General features: G+C 40.8%; 1 protein-coding gene across 3 annotated transcripts in view; it reads left to right on the top strand.

The window, feature by feature from the left end:
• The first annotated feature begins 755 nt into the window (after window positions 1–755).
• Window positions 756–23,037, top strand: part of CMIP (c-Maf inducing protein) — a 140,759-nt gene continuing 118,477 nt past the window's right edge. For all 3 annotated transcript variants that reach the window (XM_067302433.1, XM_067302434.1, XM_067302432.1), the window contains exon 1: window positions 756–1,749. In XM_067302433.1, the coding sequence (XP_067158534.1) occupies window positions 1,453–1,749 (297 nt within the window). In that variant the 5' untranslated portion in view covers window positions 756–1,452. The remainder of the gene's footprint in view (window positions 1,750–23,037) is intronic.

Genomic DNA, 23,037 nt, shown 5'->3' with positions numbered 1-23,037 from the left:
CGTGACGGGCGCTTCGGGGCAGCGTTCAGTTCCCCGTACCCTCCTAAGGCCGGAGGGAGGGGAGCACCGCCGGGAGCCACCGGCGAAGCTACGGCGACCGGCGCCTTGGGAGCCTTCCTACTGCTCTCTGCAGCGGTTGCCCAAGAGCTACCGCGCACCGAGGATGCTCAGACGCACCCTGCGAGGCGCCGCCGTCGCAGCGCTTCCCGTCTCCCTCCGCCGCAAGGGCGAGGCGCCACCTCCGGCCCCGGCCCCGGCCGGAGCGGGGCCAAGGAAACGGGAGATTCACCGCGCTGAAAGTCGCCTCCTCCTCCCGCCCGCTTTCCGAGGGACCACCCGGCCGCGCAGCGCGGGGCTCCCCTCACGGCGCTGCGGGGGGGCGGGCGGCCTCCGCGGGCGCGCAGGTGTGCGCGCACACCTCCGCCCTCGCCGGGCGGCTCCCCCCGGCCTCCTGCGCGCCGGGGGCCGCGCTGCCCCCAGCCGCCCCGCGGCCCCTTCAGCCTCCGCCTCCCTCCCCGGGACGGCGACGGCCGCCGCGCGGCGCCGCCACCGCTGTGAGGAGACGGGTGGGGGAAGGGCGGGGCGGGGCGGGCCGAGCCGCCCAACGGCCGCGCGCCGCGGCGCTTCCCGCGCACCTCGCGCCGCCGCCGCCGCCCTCGGCGGCTCCGCGGCCATTGACGTCAGGGAGGGCGGCACGTGACCACGCCGGAGCCAATCGGGTGAGGCCGGAGCCGCGCCGGCGAGAGTCTCTCGGCAGCGCTAGCTCCGCGCGCCTCCTCCTCCTCCTCCCGCGGCAGCGGCGGCGGCGCGCACGGACACGCTCACACACACTCACACACAGACACACACACACGCACTCACACACACACACACACACCCCACGCGCGCGCATCCCCCACGCAGGCACACACCGGCGCACACACGCACCCACATACATGCACACACGCGCCCGCCGCCGCACGCACTCGCGCACACGCCCCGGGGGGAAGGAAGGAGCCGCGGCCGGACGCCCCGCAGCCCCCGCCAGGAGTCCCCGCCGCCGGCTTTTGTCTGCTGCCCCCGCCGCCAGCCCACCCTCCGCTCCGCTCCGCGGGCAGCCGCCCGGCAGCATGGATGTGGCGCTCTGAGAGCCGCCGGAGGAGCCGGGGCACAGCGGAGCGGGGCGCCCGCCGGAGGGCAGATTTTGAAGTTTGAATAAGGATTTTTTTATCGCTTCCCTTTTCCCCCCTCCCCTTTTTTCTTTTCCTTTTTTTTTTTTTTCTGTGTGGCTGAATCCCTTCCCCCATCTTCCTTGACAGTTTTTTTTCTCCTTCAGCGTTTTTTAATCTGCTGTGTGGGGTTGGATTTTATTTTTTTTATATATATATATCTAGCTAGCTAGCTCTCCTGCCTACAGAAACCTTCCTCTTCGAGGCGGCTAGCGCTAAGCAAGATACAGACCCGCAGGCTGCTATGGATTTTAACGGCAGCTCTGGTGGGGGCAGCGATCACAGACAGATAGAGGAGAGCAAGCCATTGCTGGGTGAAATGTCTGCGACGGAGGGGAATAAAATGGGTGCTGCTCCGTGCCGGCGAGCGCTGCTCCACTGCAACGGCATGAGGTACAAGCTGCTGCAGGAGGGGGACATCCAGGTGTGCGTCATCCGGCACCCCCGGACATTTCTCAGCAAGATCCTCACCTCCAAGTTCCTGCGGCGGTGGGAGCCGCACCACTTGACCCTGGCGGACAACAGCGTCGCCTCGGCCACGGTAAGCACCGGGCCGGGCCCGGGGGCGGCGGCGGCGGGGCCCGGCCGCCCGCGGTCGTTGGCGCTGAGGGGCCGCTCGCGGCCGTTGGTTCTGTCGCCCGCGGCCGTTGGCGCTGAGGGGCCGCTCGCGGCCGTTGGTTCTGTCGCCCGCGGCCGTTGGCGCTGAGGGGCGGCCGTGCTGAGCGGGGTGTGCGTGTGCGTGTGTGCGTGTGTGTGGGGGATAATAACTTTGAGGAAAATGCGTGCTCTTTGTGTCAATTTCTGCCGTTTGCGAGCGCTCCCCGAGCGTGTCCCTCCCCCTGAGGTGTGTGTGTGTGGGGGGGGGGATGTGCGTGGGGGGGGCTGCGTTTGGGTGAATCCTGAAATGCCGTGTGGGGTTTTTCCATCTTTATAATCCTAGTGATGGTTAATTTTGTAATTACAGCTTTTTTTTTTTTTTGAGCAAATCAAAAAAATTTTTTTACTGCTTTTTCCCCCTTTTCCCTGCTGGCAACACGAGACTGACATGAATTTAGGCTTGAGCAATTCCTTTCTGAAACCGAAGTCTGTGAATGTCCGCTGACATATTGGTAAAGTTGGAGATGGGGAAGGTGGAGGATGCTTTTAATTTGAAAGCAAATACTTGGGTTTTGCACGGCAACTACCCTGCTGTGTTTCAGGCCTTGTTTTGGGTTCTGATTTGGCGGTCGCATATCCTGCCCAGACACTGACAATGTGAACTTAAAATATGGAGATTCCTTTAGGGTTTTCCTTCTAATGGAAAATAATGCAAGAGAAAAACGTAAGGCCGTAATATCAACAGCACGAGATATGTACAAAGGCAGATGCAATCTTTAAAAATGTGATTTATATTTCATGTATAGCTTAAAATTTCAGTGGGCAGTATTACTGGAACATTTATAGTATGTGATGTGACTACACCCAGATTTAGTCTGGTAGCAATTAACACAGCTCACAGAACATGTTTAACACCGATTTATAACCACACAGTACTTAGGTTACACTCTTTTTTGATTTATATGTAAATATCTCATTTTTCTGAATGGTTTCATTCCGGCCTTCCTATAGGACGCTCATGACATGAGCATGCGAATTGGCTTTTATATAGATTTCTATTAATGGTGGATTTAAATGGGTTTCAGCCAGCCTGTGATGTGCTTGGAGGTTTTTTTTTGTTTGTTTGTGTTTTTACACTTTGATATGGAGACACATAGTATGTGTAAGTGTCTTTTCTGCATCATACTCTGCTACAGACTATTCAGAGCAGGTTTTTGATGGGAGCTGCTTTAACCTTCAGGTAGGCCGGCTGCTTGTTCTCACGGAGTTCTTCTTTTGTGCCTGCAAAACTGCCACAGTGAGATCTTCACCTGCTGTTTCCACCGGACTGTTGAGGATGTTTCCAGGGGAATATTTTTCTTTCTTCTTTGAAGGAACTGCTGTAAAAAGGGAGGAAGACGAGTCAGTGAAGTATTGCTGGACAATACCCGAAAAGACATGAGCACAAGTAGTTTTTGCAGTTCTTGGTTCTGTTAAGATACCATCAGTGCAAAGGGGAAGTTGAGTATCAGTGGAGATGAGGCATTTTCCTGGCAGTAGCCATAGCTGATTACTTCTGAAAAGAGGAAAAAGATACTGGTAGAGAGAAGCAGGATTGTGCTACAGGCATTAATCTCTGTAATGTAGCAATACTAGACATGAAGTTGTATTTGTACAGGAGATGTCAAAGTCTGCTGTCTGGCAAACCTGTCACCAAAGACACAGTCTCTGAAAAAATTTCTAGAGTCCTATATGGTAGTGCTTTAATTAAAATGTGATGCATTTTCATTCCTAATTATTTTGGGTATGTAAGTGGCAAGAAGATACTAAAGCACTGTATGTACCACTGTAGGCTCCATTTTTCTGAGCAGAGCTCTTTGTGCTTGGTCTTGTGCCTTATCATTTTTTTCCAGCGCTAACTCTCCAAATAAATACAGTTGTTCAAAGAAATATCTGTTCTTTATTATTTCAAGTACTGTCTTTGATTTCCAGAGAGTAACTAGGGGACAAGGATAAGATCCATGTTCACTTGTTGCCTGAATGTGTGGATATGTTAAGCTGTTATCTTTTTGACGTCAGATGTAAGATACCTAGCTTCTACTCTCTCTTGGAGCTGAAAAGGTGTGATTTAAGCAGAATATATAGTAGTTTAAAAAAAAATCGTAAGTGGGAGATGGACACAATGCCAAAAACTCCTGAAAACCTTGGTAGATATTTAAATATAACTATTTAAACATAACTAGCTTGGTTTTCAAGAGCTGTATAAAAATATCTATACCTTCCATTGAAAGTATGAGCATTGGGAGCATTCAGCAGCTTTGATAACAAGGTCATTTTTATATATAGTGCTTTCTACAATCAGGGTGCTTTATGAACAGCCACTAATTAATCTTCACATCATCCCTTTGCAAATCCTCTGGCACGACGAGTTTTACTGCATTCTGTACAACATGAATAAAATTGAACAGGAAAATAACATCACTTTGTTTTGCGTTTGAAAGCAACAGTTGTAATGACAGCTAAATCCAGATCTGGGAAATTTTGTCCATGAATACTGTGGATAAGTTATTTGTTGATTCTAGATACTTGCTATCCTTTGTATGGATACCTGATACATATACTCAAATTAAAGTCTTTCCACACAAGCTCTTTCTTGTCATGCCTGGGCTGCAAAATAGGAATTAGCATTAGTTTGTGTGTGGATTATTCGTATGTGTTTTTTTTCACTGATAGACACCGTATGTGCCCACATATAAATATCATTAATGAGACCTTACCTACAGTTTCTTTTGCAAGAGGTAACGACTTCCATTGTTTAAGTAGGCAGTTATATGTTTTGTGTTTGACAAGATAGTTTTCCTTAGTGAAGCACTGTGCAAGAATGTAAAGAAAGAAGTGTTTAGGCCATCTTATTTTAGCAAAATTTAAGGAGGAAAAAATAATTTTCCTACAAAAGGCTTTCCTAACCTTATCAGAAGTGACTATTTCAATTAAAATAACCCTATATGAATAAAAAAAGATTAATAACTAATTATATTCTGAGTTAGTATTCGTGCTCAACTAATAAATGGAAACGTGTTAGGTCTTACAGTGGAGAACCCCTTACTTCTGGTGTTTGGACTTCAGCTGATTTACATGTTGTTTCCATTGTTTGCTTCACTTTCCTCATCTCTCAAAGAATGAGTTACTTAAACGTAGTATGATTTCACCATTACAGTTTCACCAGTACACATACATCTTGTATAGGCTTTTATTCTGGTGCTGGTAAAGGGTTTTTTTGGTATAAGTAAATACAGATCTGTAACTTTTTTTTTTTTTTTTTTAATTAAATGCCAAAGTCCCAGTAGGAAGTTTCGATATTTACAAACTTTGTTTGCGAGACAACAGCTTGCTTGGGGATGAACCTGACTTTCTCCCCCATGGGAGGAATAATGTTTGTTTTATAAACACTTATCAAATCCAAATGTAGCGCCCTTGCTAATTTTTTTTTTTTTTTTTAGTAGAATCTGTCCTTGCACAGCTTGAAGGGCAGTGACAGCAAAAACAAAGACAGAAATAAAATCTAATTTAATACTTCTTTTGTGAGTTGTTGTGTGAAGAGGAAGCTGTTGCTGTCTTCAGCAAAAATGCTAAAATTCAATTGTAAATAGCTTAAAGGTGGTAGCCATAACTGAACTTCTGTGCTTTTAATATCCTTTTGCCTTGTCCCTTTCACGTCTCTGCTCTTTTTCATTCTGTTTATTGCACCAGTTGGGAGTAGATGCTTAGGACAATGGGTTTTAAAGTACTGGGTTACAAGGAAGACTTGTGCTATGCATGTGCAGCAGAAAAAGAATAAATAAGCGATTGATTTTTGCTAACTCAGGATGACCTCTCTAATTCCCATCTGGGAAGATAGGACATAATTGAGACCATGAAGTTACTCATTAATATCCCTTAAGCAGGTGGAAACTTTGGCTTTTTATGTCCTTTTCACATTTCTTGGCTTCGCCTTTACGGGTAAGGTTAATATAATGTAATGTTATAGTCGAAGCTGACGACAGCCCTGAAAAGCTTTGAGTGTCTTTTAAACTTTTTTCTGTGCAAAAATGATGTATGAGGACAATGTTTTATTGACAAAATAGCTAATCAGAAATACTTTTAAAACAAGAATGTAAGTAGATAAGGGAACTGCATTTATATTTGTTTTTTCTGGAAAAAATCATACACAATTAATATTAAATGAGGCAGGGTAAAATGATCTGTTTTAAATAAGACAAGTGGAATAGAGAATCGTCTTCTAATTACTTTTTAAAAACTTCAGCAATTCTGCTACTGCATGTGTTTCAGCATGCTATTACATGTTCTTTTCCTTCCTTCTTGTTGTAAAGATAGAGCAAAAATTCCTATCAAGCAAGACCTTTGTTTACTTTAGCACAGGTTCCCATTAGTTAGAAAAACATGCTTTTAAAAATTAAATTTCCCTTGAAAAACAATTAGCTCAAGTGGGAAATATTATGCAGAACTCAGAAGTTTCAAAACAGTCTTGTAAAGAGATTTCTTTTTTTTTTTAAGCTTTCCTGAAAAAGGAATGCCATACCATTACCCAGATTCTAAATAAAATGATAATGTTTTTCCTGTAGTAGTAGTAGTAATAATAATGAAATAAACAGTCTGTTCAACAAACCAAATGCAGACTCTTAAGTCCTATGCTATTGCTTGAACTCTACAAATGTGAGTTAAAACTGGCTTGATTGGCCCCGTTCATTACACACAAAAATAAATATGAACACATAAATAACCAAGCAATGTAAAGGAATTTCTTTTCAATCCACTGTGAAAATGGAATGCTAACTTACAATTTTAAAATAGTATTTTCTCTTTGTTTTGTACTTAAACTGATTGTTCTTATTTGATAAGAAGCAGTACATGTAGATTTTGGGTGTACCGGTTTTTGCCTCTTCTGAGTATCATGTAATATGGGTAACCCTGTTGCCATCTATCAGATATTTTCTTCAGGCACATCAGAAAAAGCAGTTAATGTGGTAATTTGTACGCAACCCATGATAATTTAATGTCTTTGCAAATTGAGGCCAAATTGCTCCCTGTTATTTATGCTGTTGAAATTTAGATTCCTATTTCAATATTAAAGGATGGCATACATCTGTACTAACAAAACCCATATTTTCCTGAAAACTCAGGGATTTAATGGGATATTATTCTGTTGTGACAAACTTGTTCTATTGCTGTATTAATCCATAGCTAAGTGTATAAAAAACCCCCAAAAAACCTAGAATGATGTTTCTTTAAAGTTGTTTAATGCCTATCAAACACACTGAGTATATAGTTCCTAAAGTGGTCAGAAAGCACAGCTTATTTATAAGTCTGTAGTGTTAAGGTATGTGTTTATATGTCACAGAGCTTATATAAAATATGAAAACAGGAGCTATATTCATTGATAGAGTGAGAGCTCTTAAGGCTATTAGTGTTAACACCCGGCCAGTAAATTCAACATGTTTAGGACCATAAATGAAAAGGATACTCAGAAATACTTCTGCTTAATTTTTCTTTTTGGCTGTGAAGTAAAGATGTGGTGCTAGCCACTACATGGTAGTAATAGTCCCCCTGAGGAAGCTTGTAAATTGCCGTTGGTACTCGATGGGGACCTGATTCTATGTCAGAGCAGGGAGTGAAGGAGCTCAGCATCCCTCGCAGGATTGGGTCTTTGTGGACCTGTGAGATCAGTTTTGTTTTTTTATACTGGAACATGGTAGCTAGTGATGGAAGGAGTTTGCTAGATCATCTAGGATGGGGTATGGTCCTTCTAGGAAAGGGTGTACCCAACCTGAAAAGAATGTTTAGTTTTTCAGAGGTAAAAGGCTAAGGTGAAAGTCCAAAATGCATTGATACGGGCTCAGGTTTGAATTGTTAAGAAGAGTGGAAAAACAGAGGCTGAAGTCTTTGTCCCACCAAAGTCACTGGCAGAACTGTGTACATTGAGGGATGTTGTGGAGGAAAGAGATTGTAGGTTAGGATGCTGGGGAGGAATGATTTTTGGAACTATTTACTTTATTGTGTATAATTTGATTATATTTTTGAAGTTTTTAAATAGTAGATGAGGTTTAATGCAGTACAACAAAATGGCTTCTCTGGTTTTCTTGCATCTCCTCTGTTAGTAAGCATAACTGAATTACACAGGCGTTTACTTATCTCTCCACATAGGATTTATGAAAGAAGAGATCTACATCAAATAGTTCAAGCATTCTAGAGTCTTTAGAAGTAATTAAATTGTGGATAACATGGGTAGATTGTGGCATGTTTATTAGTGTTTTGAGTATTGCTAGTTGCATTGGTTTCGTCCTGTGTCTGTAGATGATTATAGATATGTAGTGTTTAATTCCATATACAATTGTATGTTTGATGATGATTGTTATATTGGCATGTGTAATCCATATAGAGCACTTGTACACATATGTGCACTGAATAAAAAACTTGTTTGCACTGTCTGATGATGCATAGTCATTGGCAGCACTGCTGTCTTAGGTAGTCTTACCCTATGCCGTTCATTTCTGCATCTGTACCCATACCGCATCAGTCTGTACAAGAGTAACAGTTTCCAGGGTTGAATCCATGTGAACTGGATGGGGCCCCACTCTCTCTGTTTGGACTTTTTGCATATTTGTTGTCTTCTTTTAACTGGATCAGGGAACTGATCAGTTTCACTGTGCAGTCCACCAAACTGTTTAGGAAGAAGAGAGAGCCACAGGGTAGGCTGAAATTGCTGCTAAAAACAATGTATTATTAAATCATTGCATAAAATTTTCCTGTTTTGCACAATATTTTAGAATGCAAGGGCAATACCAGGAAAGGGAAAATACAATTGAAACTATACATTAGAATTGAACACGTTAAAGCTGAGTGAAGTTTTAGCTCTTGTGGTTGCAGAAAAAAACATGAGAAGGTCAGAAACAGATACTAAATTAAAAGGTTGTCACTTTATAGGCTTAAAAATTATGAGAATTTAAAAATATTCTTCAGGTTTTGGATGAGGGGCTCTGGCTTGGGGTTTGTGGACGTTGTAGTTACTAGTACTTGCACTTCTAGCATTTACAGTGATTTCCTTGACTTTCCATTGGCCGTCACATGACTGGTGGGATAGGGCCAATAAGGTGGGAAACACAAAAGCAGATGATACAGTAGACCACAGGCTGCAGAGTCCAGGGTAAGAGTGTACAGTAAAGGCTGTTTTTTTTTCTACTTTGATCTGAGTTTTCTGTATGATTTTAAATAACTTTAGATCTTTTTCCTCTTTTTGAGATACTCAGTAGAAAGGCTTCTGCTGTTCTGGATTTAAGTGTATCTACTGGGATAGATGTGTGCCTGTTACTAAAGGAGCTTAAGAAACTCTTCAAGTTGCAATGACTAAAATATGATTTAGAACTATGCTTAGTCGCATACATTCTTGGTCTTGGTCTGTTGAAAGCAGTAATAGTTTATCTGTGAATGGCAGAATATAATGCTCAGAAAGCAAAAAAGTTTCACTTAAAAGATCACTGTGCAGATTTCAGATTGGTTACTGGTTGGTAGAGGTGACTGACTCTACCATTAAGCTTGTACAGCTCTATGCAAAATAGAGCCCCAATTTTTTATTTGACTGACAGATCTCTAGATGTTGAGTAGTCTTCACTTGGATGAATGACTCTTTTAGAAGAGAGAGGCTTGCTTGAAATTTCCCTGTTAGATAGCAACAGCCTGTATACTGATTCTATTGCACCCATTTTATGCTAACATTTAAACATCATTGCCCTGGTGGAAAGTTAGATTGTGATATGACTTCTTTCTGTGTAGAAAACTGTGGCAGTGGACAAAGAAACTGTGAACAAGGGCTGCTCACCACAGGTGCAATTGCTATCCTGGCAAGGATAGCAATTAACATCTTCAAGGTGTGGGAGACCCTTGGACCCTGTGTCTCTTCTGGAATTTCATATCCAGTGAAGCTGAAGAAAATGTATGCATAATTTGTTGCAGTGTATTAACATTTAATTATCAAGAAGGATTGTGGTAGGTCAGCAAATGTAATTACCACCAGAGCAAGTTTTTTGTTTAATTCAAGGCCCCACACAGCTAAAAAGTCAGGGTACTGTGGGGTGAAAGCGAGGCAAGCTAAGAGCTGTAGCTTGTGCCGATGTCAGTGATTCAGTGAAATGCGATCTGCCTTCCTGAGTGGCCCTGGGTCAGGCTGCACCAGGGTGCACGCCTGTCTCATTGAGAATTCCCGGAAAGGTCCTGCCAGCTGCCGCAGCTCTGCTGGGTCTGCTCCGGCTCCCTTCTGCCTTCTCTTCCCCAGACAATAGAGGTTTATTAAGAAAAAAATGCTACTCGCTGCAGATTGATGTTACTCTCCCACTTTGACAGAAACATCTGCACTTGCTCTGTTTTTACTGCTTTGCAGAGGGAATGTGATTTTGATGCTGAAATTAGCTGAAACTCCACTGTGGTGTGTTGTCCTAGCTGAGGCTTGCATGTGGGGGGAATCCTCCAGAGGGGCAGCTACTCCCAAGCCCCGGGAAGCATAGGAAGATGGTATTTTTGCTGCTGCTGCTTTTGCTGTCTTACTTGATATTCACATATGTAGCCATTTTTCACTTGGGAGGCAGTGGCAAAGCGAGAGGTTGAAGACAAGATAAGCCTTGTATGGGCCCTTTTTGTGTCTCTTTCCCTTTTCTGCCCAGAATTATCAATTATTTCAGAGAGAAGAGCTTTTGCTCTTTTCAGAGTATGTTACAGTTTTCTTAAAGCTCTAGTTCCTGTAACTGAGAAATTACATGATTTTTCTCATTTGAGTGAAAATTTTAAAAGGAAAAATTGCTTTTGCTCTTGTTAAGGAGAAGAATAATAGCCAAGGCTTCAAAAAAAGACAAATAAAAAATGTATCTAACACTACTTCAGACTCCTGACCTCTAAGCTAACTTCATGATTTTAGGGATGGGAATTTTGAACGCTTGGAACTGTCAGAAAAGGACTTTTGCTTCTTGGATTTCTGATGCTTAAAGAAATGCTGAATAGTATATATATATATATATATTTTTTTTCTCTCTTTTTAAAAAATGTAAAATGCAAATCTTAGATCACACAGGAATGGATTTAGGTTTTGTAAAATTCATTTACAAAGATGTCATGCATGGTGCAATAAATGTTGTCTGAAGAAAACTGGGATTAAGTTAAATTAGAGATTGTATTTTTTTAAGAATACATAATTTTTTATATTTTTCTTAGGCCTAAAGAGAGTTTGCAAGAGACAATCAGAAATATTGTTTTTTTTCTTATGAATCAGTTATATGTATTTTTGAAGTGTGCAAGTCTACAACTGTCTTTGCATATTTGTGGATCAGATTTTTGGTGATGTTAAGCCAAATGTAAGGCAAGAATTTTGTAAACAAAACCCATCTCATTTTGTATTTCTTTATGGTTACTTAACATCTAACTGAACATACAAATTAGAAGGTAGACAGTTCAGATAATTTTTGAAAGAAATCTTGTTTTTCTAAACTTCCTGAAGATAACCATGGCATGCTCCCAGCAGAATATTTTAAACTATGTAGAACAGATTTGTCTCAACGGTAAAGTTGTGATATTATGATGTCTTATGTGGCAATGTTCCTTTCTCCTAGTCTTTGTCTGTTCTGGGTATTTTGATTATAAGCTTTTGGGATCAGCAGATGTCTCATAACATGTCTGGTTCCTGTTATAAAGGAGTTCTATTGTACTGCGGAGGTTTTTTTTTGCTGCTGTAATGCAGTTAGTGCATATTGTGAGCAGGCTATATCTTTGCTATATCTGTGCAAACACCTAAAATAAGGCTAGAATGATTTTGTTAGCCATTTTCAGGGAAGGACATTATTAATAGTAAAGTAGAAACTGCTTTTAAAACAAGCATTTCTGAAACGTGCCTAGTGGAATCAACTTGTTAAATCAAAATACAAAGGCTATGTATTTTTTTCCAAAAAATATGAATGTCTGTTTAACCTTCTGTGAACAAAACAAGGTTTGTTTTTGGCTTTTAAAACAATCAGAAAATATGATTTTTGGATGACAGGTTAATTATTTTGTTCAGTAAATTTTTGGATTTCAACTTCACTATGGTTCAACAGTCTCAAAGTGCTTTATTTTCAGTGTTTTATACATGGGAAAAATGAGAGACAAAGAAATGGAGATCAGGTTTTTCAGATGTGTCTGCTACTGTTGGTATGCTTAACTTCCAGTTCCTTTTTGGAGGCGGTGTGCATCTATGGTTCCCAATGGAGTGTCTCAGGTGGAGACACCAAGAATCAGTTGCATCTCTTGATAGTATTAACTCATAGTATTAACTTGCCATAATGTTCACAATAAATCAGTGGTAGAGTTGAAGCAGAAACAAAGTTTCCTTGCTCTGTCCAGCTACCAGGCCACATTGTCCTCTTAAGGGTTTATTTGAAATCAGGGAAATTGTGACTGATAACAGGGTGCGGCCCATGGTGCCATTGTCATCTTACTACCTTCCAGTCTTCCTGCAAGGAAGATACCTGTCAGGAAACTAGGTGCCAATCAGTTTAAGTCTCTTGCTTTCTGCTTTGTGCATGCTGTGCTTGTGTATTCTCCTAATAGTCCTTTCTGACACCCTACCACTTTGCTTTTGCTTTAGTAGCTGTTAAGATAGATTTCGGAAGTAAAGAATAAGTAGGGGAAAGCCTGACTACACTGAAACTTTTCAGCATGAAAGTGATCTTGCAAAGTTATTATAGAAGCAGGGCACTGTGGTCCGTTTTTGAAAATGGACCATACCCTCTCATACCCTGGATTTAATATATGAACATTTTGCAGTTGACTCCTTAAATTTAGGAATCACTTGAGAAGAATATGGTTACAGAGGTATCTCAAAATATCACACTTCCACCTATAGTGATACAAACTGTAGAAAAGATAGAAAACTGAGTCATGTGGACACTTAAATAACTGATCTGTGAACTGGTCTCAGATGGTGTAAATTGATGCAGCTCTGCTGATTTTTCGTATAGCTATGCAGTTATTCTATTTGGGGATCTGAGAGTAGAGTTCTTGGCTGCTTGAAAACACTGTTGTACAAAGGAAGATTTCTTTGCACTACTTGTTAGAGTGCCAGACTGGGCATTTGATGTCCGTGACTGAGAGTTGTGACTCAATGGTTTCCTTGGATGCTCTGGCTTCATGATGTTCTGGTGGTAGCTATGGTGTTCTGTCATCTGAACAGTTTGCTTAGTCTGGCTGTGGGAAAGAATGCGAGGAGGGGACCAAAACTGTAAAAAGCCCACTGATCCTTTCAAGAAAAACTGCATTTGCTTTTGCAGCATGGGAGACTTCCATCTACTTCAGTGGACTGTATTGAATGAGATCCATCCATGTCCTTGCCTTATTGCTCAGTAGTGAAATGCCTGTAGTTTGAACAAGCACTGTGTGTTGCTTCCTTGCAGAAGATAGGTGCTCAGTGAAAGAACCATGTCCTTTAGCTCAGAGTGACATAGAATACAGGAATTATTTGTGTGTCTGGGGAAAGAAGAAACTATCATATGATGAATGAAGAAAATTATATAATTATTGTAAACTGCTACCTTTACTAAAGAGGTTATGGTAGCATGATTATATGATTGGAAGAGGAGCTTCAACTTACTTATTCAGTGCAGGAAGAATGTTTCTTTGCATGTTCCTTACAAAAGGAATACCAGACTCTGGGTGTGTAGTAACAGCTCTAAGTAATATTCCCAGTTCTTTTTATTATGAAATATGAATCAGCCATTTTTTCCCCAGTATATGGAAGTGAGGAGCACTGATGAAAGCTACTATGCAAGTGCAAATTATTAATCATTACATTGTTTAATTTTTCTTTCAACTCTTTGTGGTTCTTTCAGGTCTTCTAGTTTATTTGTCACTGCTTTTATGGTGGCTTTGGAGGAAGATTTCACATTTTTACCTAAAGAGTAGCCTGATATCTAGAAACACTGAACAGCCTCTTCCTTCTCTCCCAGAGGATCAAATAGCTTGAGTAGAGTCCTGGCACTAAAAATTGCACCTACTTTGCAACAAAGTAATGTGTACTTTGAGGAAAACATGAAACTTCTGCTGGCACAGAACTTTGCTGCTTAAGGTGAAAATATGGACACAGCCAACATGTCTTGTTTCACTGAAAATGCATTTTTTAAGGTTAGAAGATTCACCTTTTGGAATTGCTGTGAATGAAACGGGAAATAAAACTGTAAGAGCTTGAAATTAAATGAAATGTGCAGGACCAGACATGCACTTCTGTACTACATATCAACATACCCCTTCTAGGTAACCACTTTACTTTTGGAGCCCAGCATTTTCCTGAAGACTCTAATGTCTTCTTGTGCACAGTTTTATGGCAGAAAAAATTTTGGCATTGAGAAATATTACTACTTAAGCTTCTTTTGGTGCTATGTCACTGTCTCCCTTGAAATTAATCTTCTCCGATCTGTTGTAAGTTACATCAAATGCCCCCAGTGACTGGGGTTGCCTAATGTACTTTAAATCTGGTGAAATCAAATCTGTCGTGGGAGTTGACCATGTATAAAGCTGTTCCCTCATGGAGATAGATGACACGGGAAAGTACTGAGCCCTTCTTGGTGCTTGCCAAATATAGGACAGATCCTCTGTTGGCTTTAACTTGTGCTGTTTCTTTGACTGCAATGAAGGTTGGTTGATTTTAAACCTGTGGGGAGTCTGGATTGAGGCAACACTAACTATTATTCATTTTTTTACACATTGTGCTTGCTGTATGTATTCGCTGGTAGTACAGTAGGTCCTGGGTGGACTTGGAGGGGGGGGAAGGGAAAGAAAGGAAGCCATGGTTTGAGACATTTAAACAAAGCAGCTTAAACCAAGAGATCACATCTGTATGCTCCAGCTGAAAAGGGAAGTCTTTGAGTTAGAGGCTGAAGCGTGCTTATGATTAGGGCTTTTTGACTCATCTTGTAGTGTAGCTTCTTAATATGGTGTAAACATGTCCTTCTGGAGCAACCCACAGTGTTTGTGAAGCCTGTATCATGTAAATAATGGAAACTCTTAAATTTGATGGGTGACCTGTTTCCCAGTGCCTTTTAATTTATCATACCCACTTTAACTGAGATAAAGATGTGATATTGTGTTACGTTGCCTAGATTTAATGTCAGGGGTTTTGAATGTTGTGTCTCTTTGCTTTTCAATTTTCTGAGCAGAAACAGGAGAAATAAACTAATCTGTATTTTTCTGCCTGTACAGTGTGTACCTGTAGATCTTTTGAGAGCTGCTGTCTTGAGACTCTTGTGTGTGATCTAAGACTCTTGCTGTGCTCAGATTTCAGGTTACCAGGTATTTTTTTTGCATTTATAAGAAAAGCCTGTACAAACAATGCTCTGCTGTTTCCAAACACTGCGAAGTTTTCCCCTTTGCTTCCTGTTTTTGTAGCATGTGTTTGTGAAAAGACCTTGTCATCTTTGCACTGAAGTTAGCAGTAATGTAAATGCATTCAACATTAGCTACTGTGTGTTCCAGAATGTAGGGACCCGAGCTGCTCTCTAGCAGGTGTTATTACTCTTTATTTGTGGTAAGACTAGATTAAAAAAGACTTGTGCATGTCGAAGTGAAAGCACACGCACTGTTAAATTATGCAGTCATGAGCTTGTTATTTCCCCTCCCCCCAAGTATGCAAGCTAGTTAGTAACCTGGTGATCTATACATGAGGCTTTAATTGGATATATGCCCAGAGTGCAGATTAATATGGAAAAGCTATAAAGGCATGGGTTCACCACCTTTATTTGGCCACATGAGGACCATCTGCATGATCCCATGTGGAATGTTTGAGGGATTCTCAAAACAAAGAATTACCTTCATGTATTTGCTCAGATCTGCATGCAAACCACAGTATACAGAGGTGATGTCTTTGTGTTAATGTGAATAGACTGTTGATTAAATAGTACTTAATCAGTATAATATTCACTTCATATTTCTTAGGAGTGCCTTAAATGGGGCAGAGGTGCATCTGTAGCCTCTTTTTAATTTACCTGACTTCTTATGTTTTATTTTGAAATTGTTGAAGTTTTCTTTTTATGATTGAACATAATTTTGGCCTCCTGGGGGAGGGGGGGGGAGGGAGGGAGAATCTCCCATAGCAAAGTGAAAACAAGCAGATGTCTTGACTGCAGCTGGCTAGAGATGAATCATTTCATATAAACTTGCCTGGAGAACATGATCTCTCTCTATAAACCTATACTCCAGAGGGAAGGGAGAATCCCCATTAGTCAGTGACGCCCTCCTGGCCTAAAATTCCAGTGTTTCTAGTTTGCAAACCTTATAAAGCCTATGCAGACTACAGGCTGTATACAGCAGAGACTTTCTCAAGTTTGAATACAGTTGTAACACAGTTTTTGTGCCTCTTCTGGCAAAATTTTTTTCTAAATGAAAATTACAGTATCCCTAAATGAATAAAAACAGTAGCACCTCCAACCACCCCAAACCAGTTTAATAATCATGAAGTCTCTTCTAAACTGGGATAGTATTGTAATAAAGAGTTTGACAGCTTAGCAGAACCCTGTTGCAAGAGTAGCTGACCTTTCTCAACCTTCATGTGCCTGAGAGCAGCAAGATGTGTATCGCATATCTCAAAACTCTCTTCCTCCCCCTTCCACTTCCCCACGACTTTCTGGAAAGGACTTATGTGTCAGAAATGACAGTGGTTTCCCAGGGCCTCACTGTGGGATGGTACAGAGCTTGGTTGTGTGTCTGGGTCCCAGAATGATCTACTAATGCTGGCTTCTTCAGCCTTTTCTATCCTGTTTCCTCCCACAGCTTAGGATTCATACTAGTAGCGGTCCTGTGCCAGTAAAACTTTGCTGTTGATTTGTAACATAGCTCTAGCATTGGAGATGTGCTGCTTGCAAGTCTCCTGCAATTCAGGATCCATGGGCTGTTCTGATACTCTTTTATTCTCTTAGCCATCCTCCAAGTGGAGTATGGCACATTCTTTAGTTGTTCCCTGATGGTTGGATGGAGATGGTATCTCCTATGGCATGAGGCCTAATCAACATTAAGAGTGGGGAACTGAAGGTAACTGTGCTTAGATACTTGCAGAAAATAAGATAACCCTACTTAAACTTCTGTGTGAGTAATTTCAACGTATGGTTCCAATGATAGCCTGACTCACAAATACTTGGAATAGTCCTTAACTCTTTCCCTGCATCTAGAATAGGGGGGTTGAAGTGAGTCATTCTCAGGCACCCAGCCTGGCAGTGGGAAAGAGGGACTGTTGCTGTTGCAGATAATTCCCTAGAAGTCACCTTTGTGCATAATACAGTAACTGAAGGGATTCATGAGCTACATAATGTCACATCACTGCATTTCTTCATCAGGAAACTGGAAGTCTGACAGGAAAGAGCAGGAGCTTTTGGGTTTTAAGTAAATCTTATATTCATAAGAAGAAGGTATAGATTAACCGACATACTATCCTGTATTGAACTTGTTTGCCATGTAGCTTGCATTCTTTTTGTCATTCTATCAGCTGTAGGGACAGAAGCAGCTGTGTATAAAGACATGCATTTTTGAGTGCACAGAAGTGAGCAGTGGAGATGAGGAGGGAACTGTTTGCTGCCTGTTTCTTCAGTGAAGTGCAGCAGAAGGATGGATGCTTCCTGTTTATAACTGATTACCATCTGCGATGATTACATTGGTCTCAGAAGAAGTGGCATATCTTTATATTCATGAGAGAGTACAAGGCATAGGATACCCGCGCAGAGAGCTGGAAATGCAACATGATACTGTGTGGTCTTTGTCCATTCCAGAGGGGATGGGAGCATATGTATCTCTGGGAAACATACTCCTGTAGATAGTAATGTATTCTTAGTAGGCAGATCTGATGTATTCTGTGGGCAGCAGAAAATAAACAGTGTAGCCCACTATTTGCAGATTTAAACCAGAGAAGGGATGTGCTGCACCTACGGAAATCAGCCTTACTTTATCTGATATCTCAGCTCTTGGAATAAGTAGTACCTTAATTTTGTTTTTCTCTAGGTGCCTGTATTTCTGACTGTCTTGCCCTTTGCAGATTCAGGTGAGAGCTAGTAAGTAATGAGTCCCTTGGCATTTGCCACAGTTTATCAGGTGGCCTCTCAAGACACTGCTTCAGCCTGAGCTTTTATCTGTGTGGCAGTTTTATGCCATGAGAAACATTGCACAGAGAAATATAGTTTAACACTTTATTAGCTACTTGTTAGAAAAGGTGCACTCATACTTTGGCTAGAAAATTTATTCTACATCTTGATTGAATTTCTAAGCGTAAAGCATTTCTGAAGCATCTTATGACTTGTGATCTGTTCCTTGACTGCAGAGAGCTGGTCAAGGGAAAGAGATGCCCTTTGCTATGGCTTTTTGCGCTCCTGCCAGCCTGAATTTTGAGAGTATTGGGAGAGGCAGTGAGATCTTAGGGCTGGGCTCTGATACCTTTTGGCTCTCTAGCAACTAATTCCACAAGGAGGTCTCAGTGGTTTCAATTGCATGACTCGAGATCACATTTACTGTGAACAGCCATAATCCACTAGCTACGTTCCTTTGTCTATGGCAAGCTGGTTAAATAATAAGTAGTACCTACTACTTATTATTAGATCCACTAATAACTGAGTTTTCCTTTATCTGTGCCTTTGGGAACATTTCAGTACTTTGCTTGGCAGTGTATCGCTACTCTGAATCGTGTGTGGAAAAATGTCTGAAGCAAATTAAACAAAGTGACTTGTGAGTAAAAGATCAAGTCAAAACACTGTCAAGACGAAAGTCATTGAGTTGATGGGTGCAGTCTGTATGTGACTGGGGAACCTTTAGTGATGCCAGTAGAAAAAAATTGACCATGGTAGACAAAGTTGCACTTGAGGTGTCTGTGACTTAAAAAATGTCTTTATTCCTATGATTTATTATTTCTGTGGTCCCATGGCACCAGCTACAGTGAACACAGAGTGTTAGAGGAAGATCTTAGCATGGTGTCAATTTCAGCAAAGTCTGGGTACGTCCAGACAAATAGAGGTGGAGAGAATGGGAGTGGGAAAAAAAATTATTCTCCTGGCATTATTTGTGGTTTGGCACATGTAGATCCTGGGAGTCCATTCCATTGCTTTTACTCATAGCATCTTTCTCTTTTGTTGGGAATCACCAGGAGTGATTTGGCTTCTGTACCCTACTAGTAAAAACAATCTTAACTACTTATAATTAGTGAATTGTGTAAGCTGGCAGTCACTGATTTGAGAGGATGGAATAACAAACATAAGTACAATGTGAATTCTGCATTGACTGGCAGCATATGTCAGAGAAAGGACTGCTTTATTTATCTGGTGCTGAATTGCCTTAGCATGTGGACTTTTAAATAAGCAGTGCTTTAAGAGAGTCTGTCAGTTGTTTGAGCTGAAACCTATATCTTTGCTGAAAAAATGGCATAATTTTATATCATTGTGTGTATCATGATATTAAATCCTTATGAAGAGAAGATGCTGCCTTTTTTTTCCCCGGTGTATCTATCTGGAATTAGTAGGTGGGATGATAAACTGTTGACCTGCACTGGTTACGCTGAGATAACCTGTCTGTGCCTTGTTGGTAGGTTTGTTTTTTGTTTGTTGTTTCTTTATTGTTTGGTTGCTTTAATCAGGATGGCTTACTGTAAAAACAAAAGAAGTCAGATAGAGATCCAGCAAGTGAAAGAATGGTAGTTTTTGAAAAAAGGGCACTTTTTTTCCAAAGATCTTTGAATTTTTGTTGTTCTTGATGGATGGAAAGTGGTACTTTCACTCTTTCTTATCAAGAGTGAATCCGCAGTAAAGCTTTTTAAAAACAAACAAAGAAACCCTATTTGGATTTGTTTTGGAAGGGAGAATTTTTTGGAACACTTCTGTTCAGACCCTTGTGGTTTGGTTATTATCTTTCTTTGGATTGTTTCTTGAGGGTATATATGTGTCTAATTCAATCTAATACTAGACAGGACGTGCTCCGCTTTTATTTATTTATTTATTTATTTTTATTTTTTGAGAATGTTATACTCCACATTAATATCTTACAAAATGCTTCTGTTCCCCTATGGAAAGAGGTCCATTTCATGGTGAGTTGAGGTTCTGGGCAGTACATCTGAGATAACTATAGATACAAGAGGAAGGGAAAGCAGCCTCAGAAACAATGGAGATGCTTTAAAAAGCTGCTTAAATTGTGCCAAGCTCCCCCCCCCCCTTTTTTTCTCTCCTCGTTGTCATAGAAATGTGCCAGTCCGTGTGTCTCACAGATGAGCTCACTAAATGAATGGCTGTGCAGGATGAGTCTGGTTTCAATGAAGATGTTTATACTTGAAGAACACAGATGGGCTTAAACCACAGCCCAGAATCTAAACACTCCTGAACTCCTGGGGGAGGGGAACGATAGGAAATGAAATCTGAATTTTATAGCTCAGGCCTACATCTGTCCTACTTGCTTTGAATTTCTGAGTTATTATTGGAAAATAGAAAGGGAAGAATATCTGGAGTAAAGAGGGTTGGTTGGTTGTTGGATTGGGGGGGTTGGGCATGATTATACTTTGTCCCAACTCCATTGGTTTGGAAGAGCTTTCCTGCCTAGATTTCTTTGCAGGACTGTGTCACAGCTGAGTTTAGTTGATTGTAGAGATGCTACTCTAATGTGCAGTCTTTAGCAGTTATTTTTTTGAACATTTCTATACTTCTCTTACTCTTTGTCTTGAAATAAAAGATTTTGAACAAGAACTGACAATCTTATCTACTACACTGCCGTGTAAAATGCTATGGTACAGGTTTGGTAGAAGTTTGCACTTAAATTTTGCTGGTTCAAATGGCTGCACATGACAGAAGCAGCATCAGACCTATGAAATACCAAAGAATTTGCAAACTATACAGCTAACAATCTTCAATCAGGTTTTGTCATTGAGTTTTCAACAAATGTAGTGCAGTCAACAAATATAATACACTACGTTTTACAGGGTGGTTTAGTGCAGGCAAAAATGTTCTTTCCAGGATTTAGTCTCTGGACTGTTTGCTTATGAACATAATTCTGTGAATTATTTTTACTTCTAAGAAGCCCATCAGTTCATTATTTTCGTCTACGTTTGACATTGTCATTTTACGCTTAAGGTCCTTTGACGCCTTTTGAAATGAGAACTGTGGTATCTCCAGAGTTTTCAGGTATCCGAATGCTTTGTTGATCTGGCTGTCTTGCTCTCCTTAGTTTTCTATTATTGGAGCTGAGCTCCAGGAAATGATGCATGTTGCTGAATGCAGAACAGTCCTTGCTATAGCAAGGGGTATTCTTGGAAGAATGAGATACTCTATGCTATTCATTGGTAAAAATTATGAAGAACATGGAGTAAACGGAACACTCACTGGCTAAAAAAAATAAAGTATTCCCAACAAGTGAAGCTAGTACCTTTTCAAATGAAACCAACCCTGCAAGAAGTTTTCACTGTTGAAAAATACTTTTAAAGACTTCACACTCGGATCTGTTTGAATGTATTTGAGCCTTGACTTTGGTCGCAGTGTTAAATATAGCTGTGCAGGCTCTTCTAATATTCTATTTTTGCTTGTTATTTACTCTTAAGCATCCTGCTTAGCTCGTGTTGGAAGATGGGTTTGGGGTAGAATCACTTTGCCTTTTAATGAAAACTTTTTTTAAAGTAAGATGAATTATTTTGCACATGTAAAAAGCTTTGGGAAACACAATTTCTGTGTACAGAAATTCCTTTTCTCCTAGCCTGACTCTTGCTTTGTGGAATTTTAAAAGGTTCCAGCACTCTGTAAAAGACCTTACTCTGTCAACTGCTCTCATCTTTGGAGGGAGAAAAGGGAATCATTCATTACAGTAAATGGAGACACAATTATATGCAGGCTAGAGCATTACATGCATATCATTTGCTGTAGATCTCACAGTGCTTCACCAATGTTAACTGTCGTGTAACTGTAATGAGTTGGGAAGTTACAGATGAATAAAGTGATGCATAGAAGTAAAATACTTGATCTACCCGAGGTAATTGGAATGCCAGAATTATGACTTCCATTTTCTGGTTCTCACCAAGGGGGACAGCCAGCTTAGTGGAGTCTGAGGAGCCAGGAGCTCCCGTGCTCTTCCAGCTCTGCTGCTGACTCACAGTGCGAGTCTGGCAAAGTGCTTGACAGCACTGCATGGTTTCCCATTCGAAAGATGGTGTTAATAGATTTGGTTACTGTATGTAGTTATTTTAAGGGTTAATTAATTAGGCATCATCAACTGGAATTTTTTGAGACAAATCTATTTGTAAGACTGCTCAGTTTTCTGGGAGCTTTCTGTGAATAGTTTGTCCTGCCTTTCTTCTAGTTTTGTATTAAATCCTGAAGATGTACAATAATGTACAATGTACATTATCTTTTCCCAAATCCTCCTTCTTCATTCACTTTTATAAGAGCCTTCCTCGAAAGGGACATCACAGCTGATGACACTGTGTTTAAGGAGCTATGGAAGCGATCTGCTGCCAGATGCACAGAGCTAAGGTGGAAGCAATTAAATGATAGTTTTTAAATAAAATTTTTCAGTTATGTTCTAGAACTGAGACCAGGACATTTCAGACAGAAGGATGACTTTCAGGTAGTACTACTGTTTTCACTATGCTCTAGATAGGTTAAAACACTGTGTCAAAACTTAGTTCTAGTAGCCACTGCATTGTGTTCCCTCAGTTCTGATGGCCCAATCCAATATTCGTATTGACTTTACTGGATTTGGGATTAGATCATAGGTAAGGACAAAGTCATAATCTGTTACTTTAGGGTTTATTAGTAAGTGTAGCAATTAAGAAGAATAGTGAATGACCAGAGAGGCCATATATTTATAGGACACATTTGCTGTTTTACTTGCCTGATAAGTTTGCAGTGATGCAATATTATTGAAAATTATCGCTTTCACTGTAGAAGCATTGTTGTAGTGCTGTTGGAAAATACCGCTTTCACTCTAGGAGTGTTCCCTTTTCATCTGAGGTCATGAAAATTATCTTGTTTTTAATTTTACTTTTGTAATTGGCTTAGGTTGCCCTTCTTGGGTTAGGGGGACTTTTGGGGTTTTGTTGGCTTTATTTTTTACTTTTAATTTGAAACACAGTTTTGACATTTGGATTGTTTGAAACAAAAACAAGAGAAGTCCCAACATGAACAGAGAATATTTTTAAAGGACTTTATGGCTCTAAGTTCCTAACACAGTCCAGATGTCTCCTATC

This window comes from Apteryx mantelli, chromosome 10 (genome assembly GCF_036417845.1).
Source record: "Apteryx mantelli isolate bAptMan1 chromosome 10, bAptMan1.hap1, whole genome shotgun sequence".
NCBI lineage: Eukaryota > Metazoa > Chordata > Aves > Apterygiformes > Apterygidae > Apteryx > Apteryx mantelli.
The sequence above is the reverse complement of the archived record's forward strand: the minus strand, read 5'-3'. Positions and strand labels throughout refer to the sequence as shown.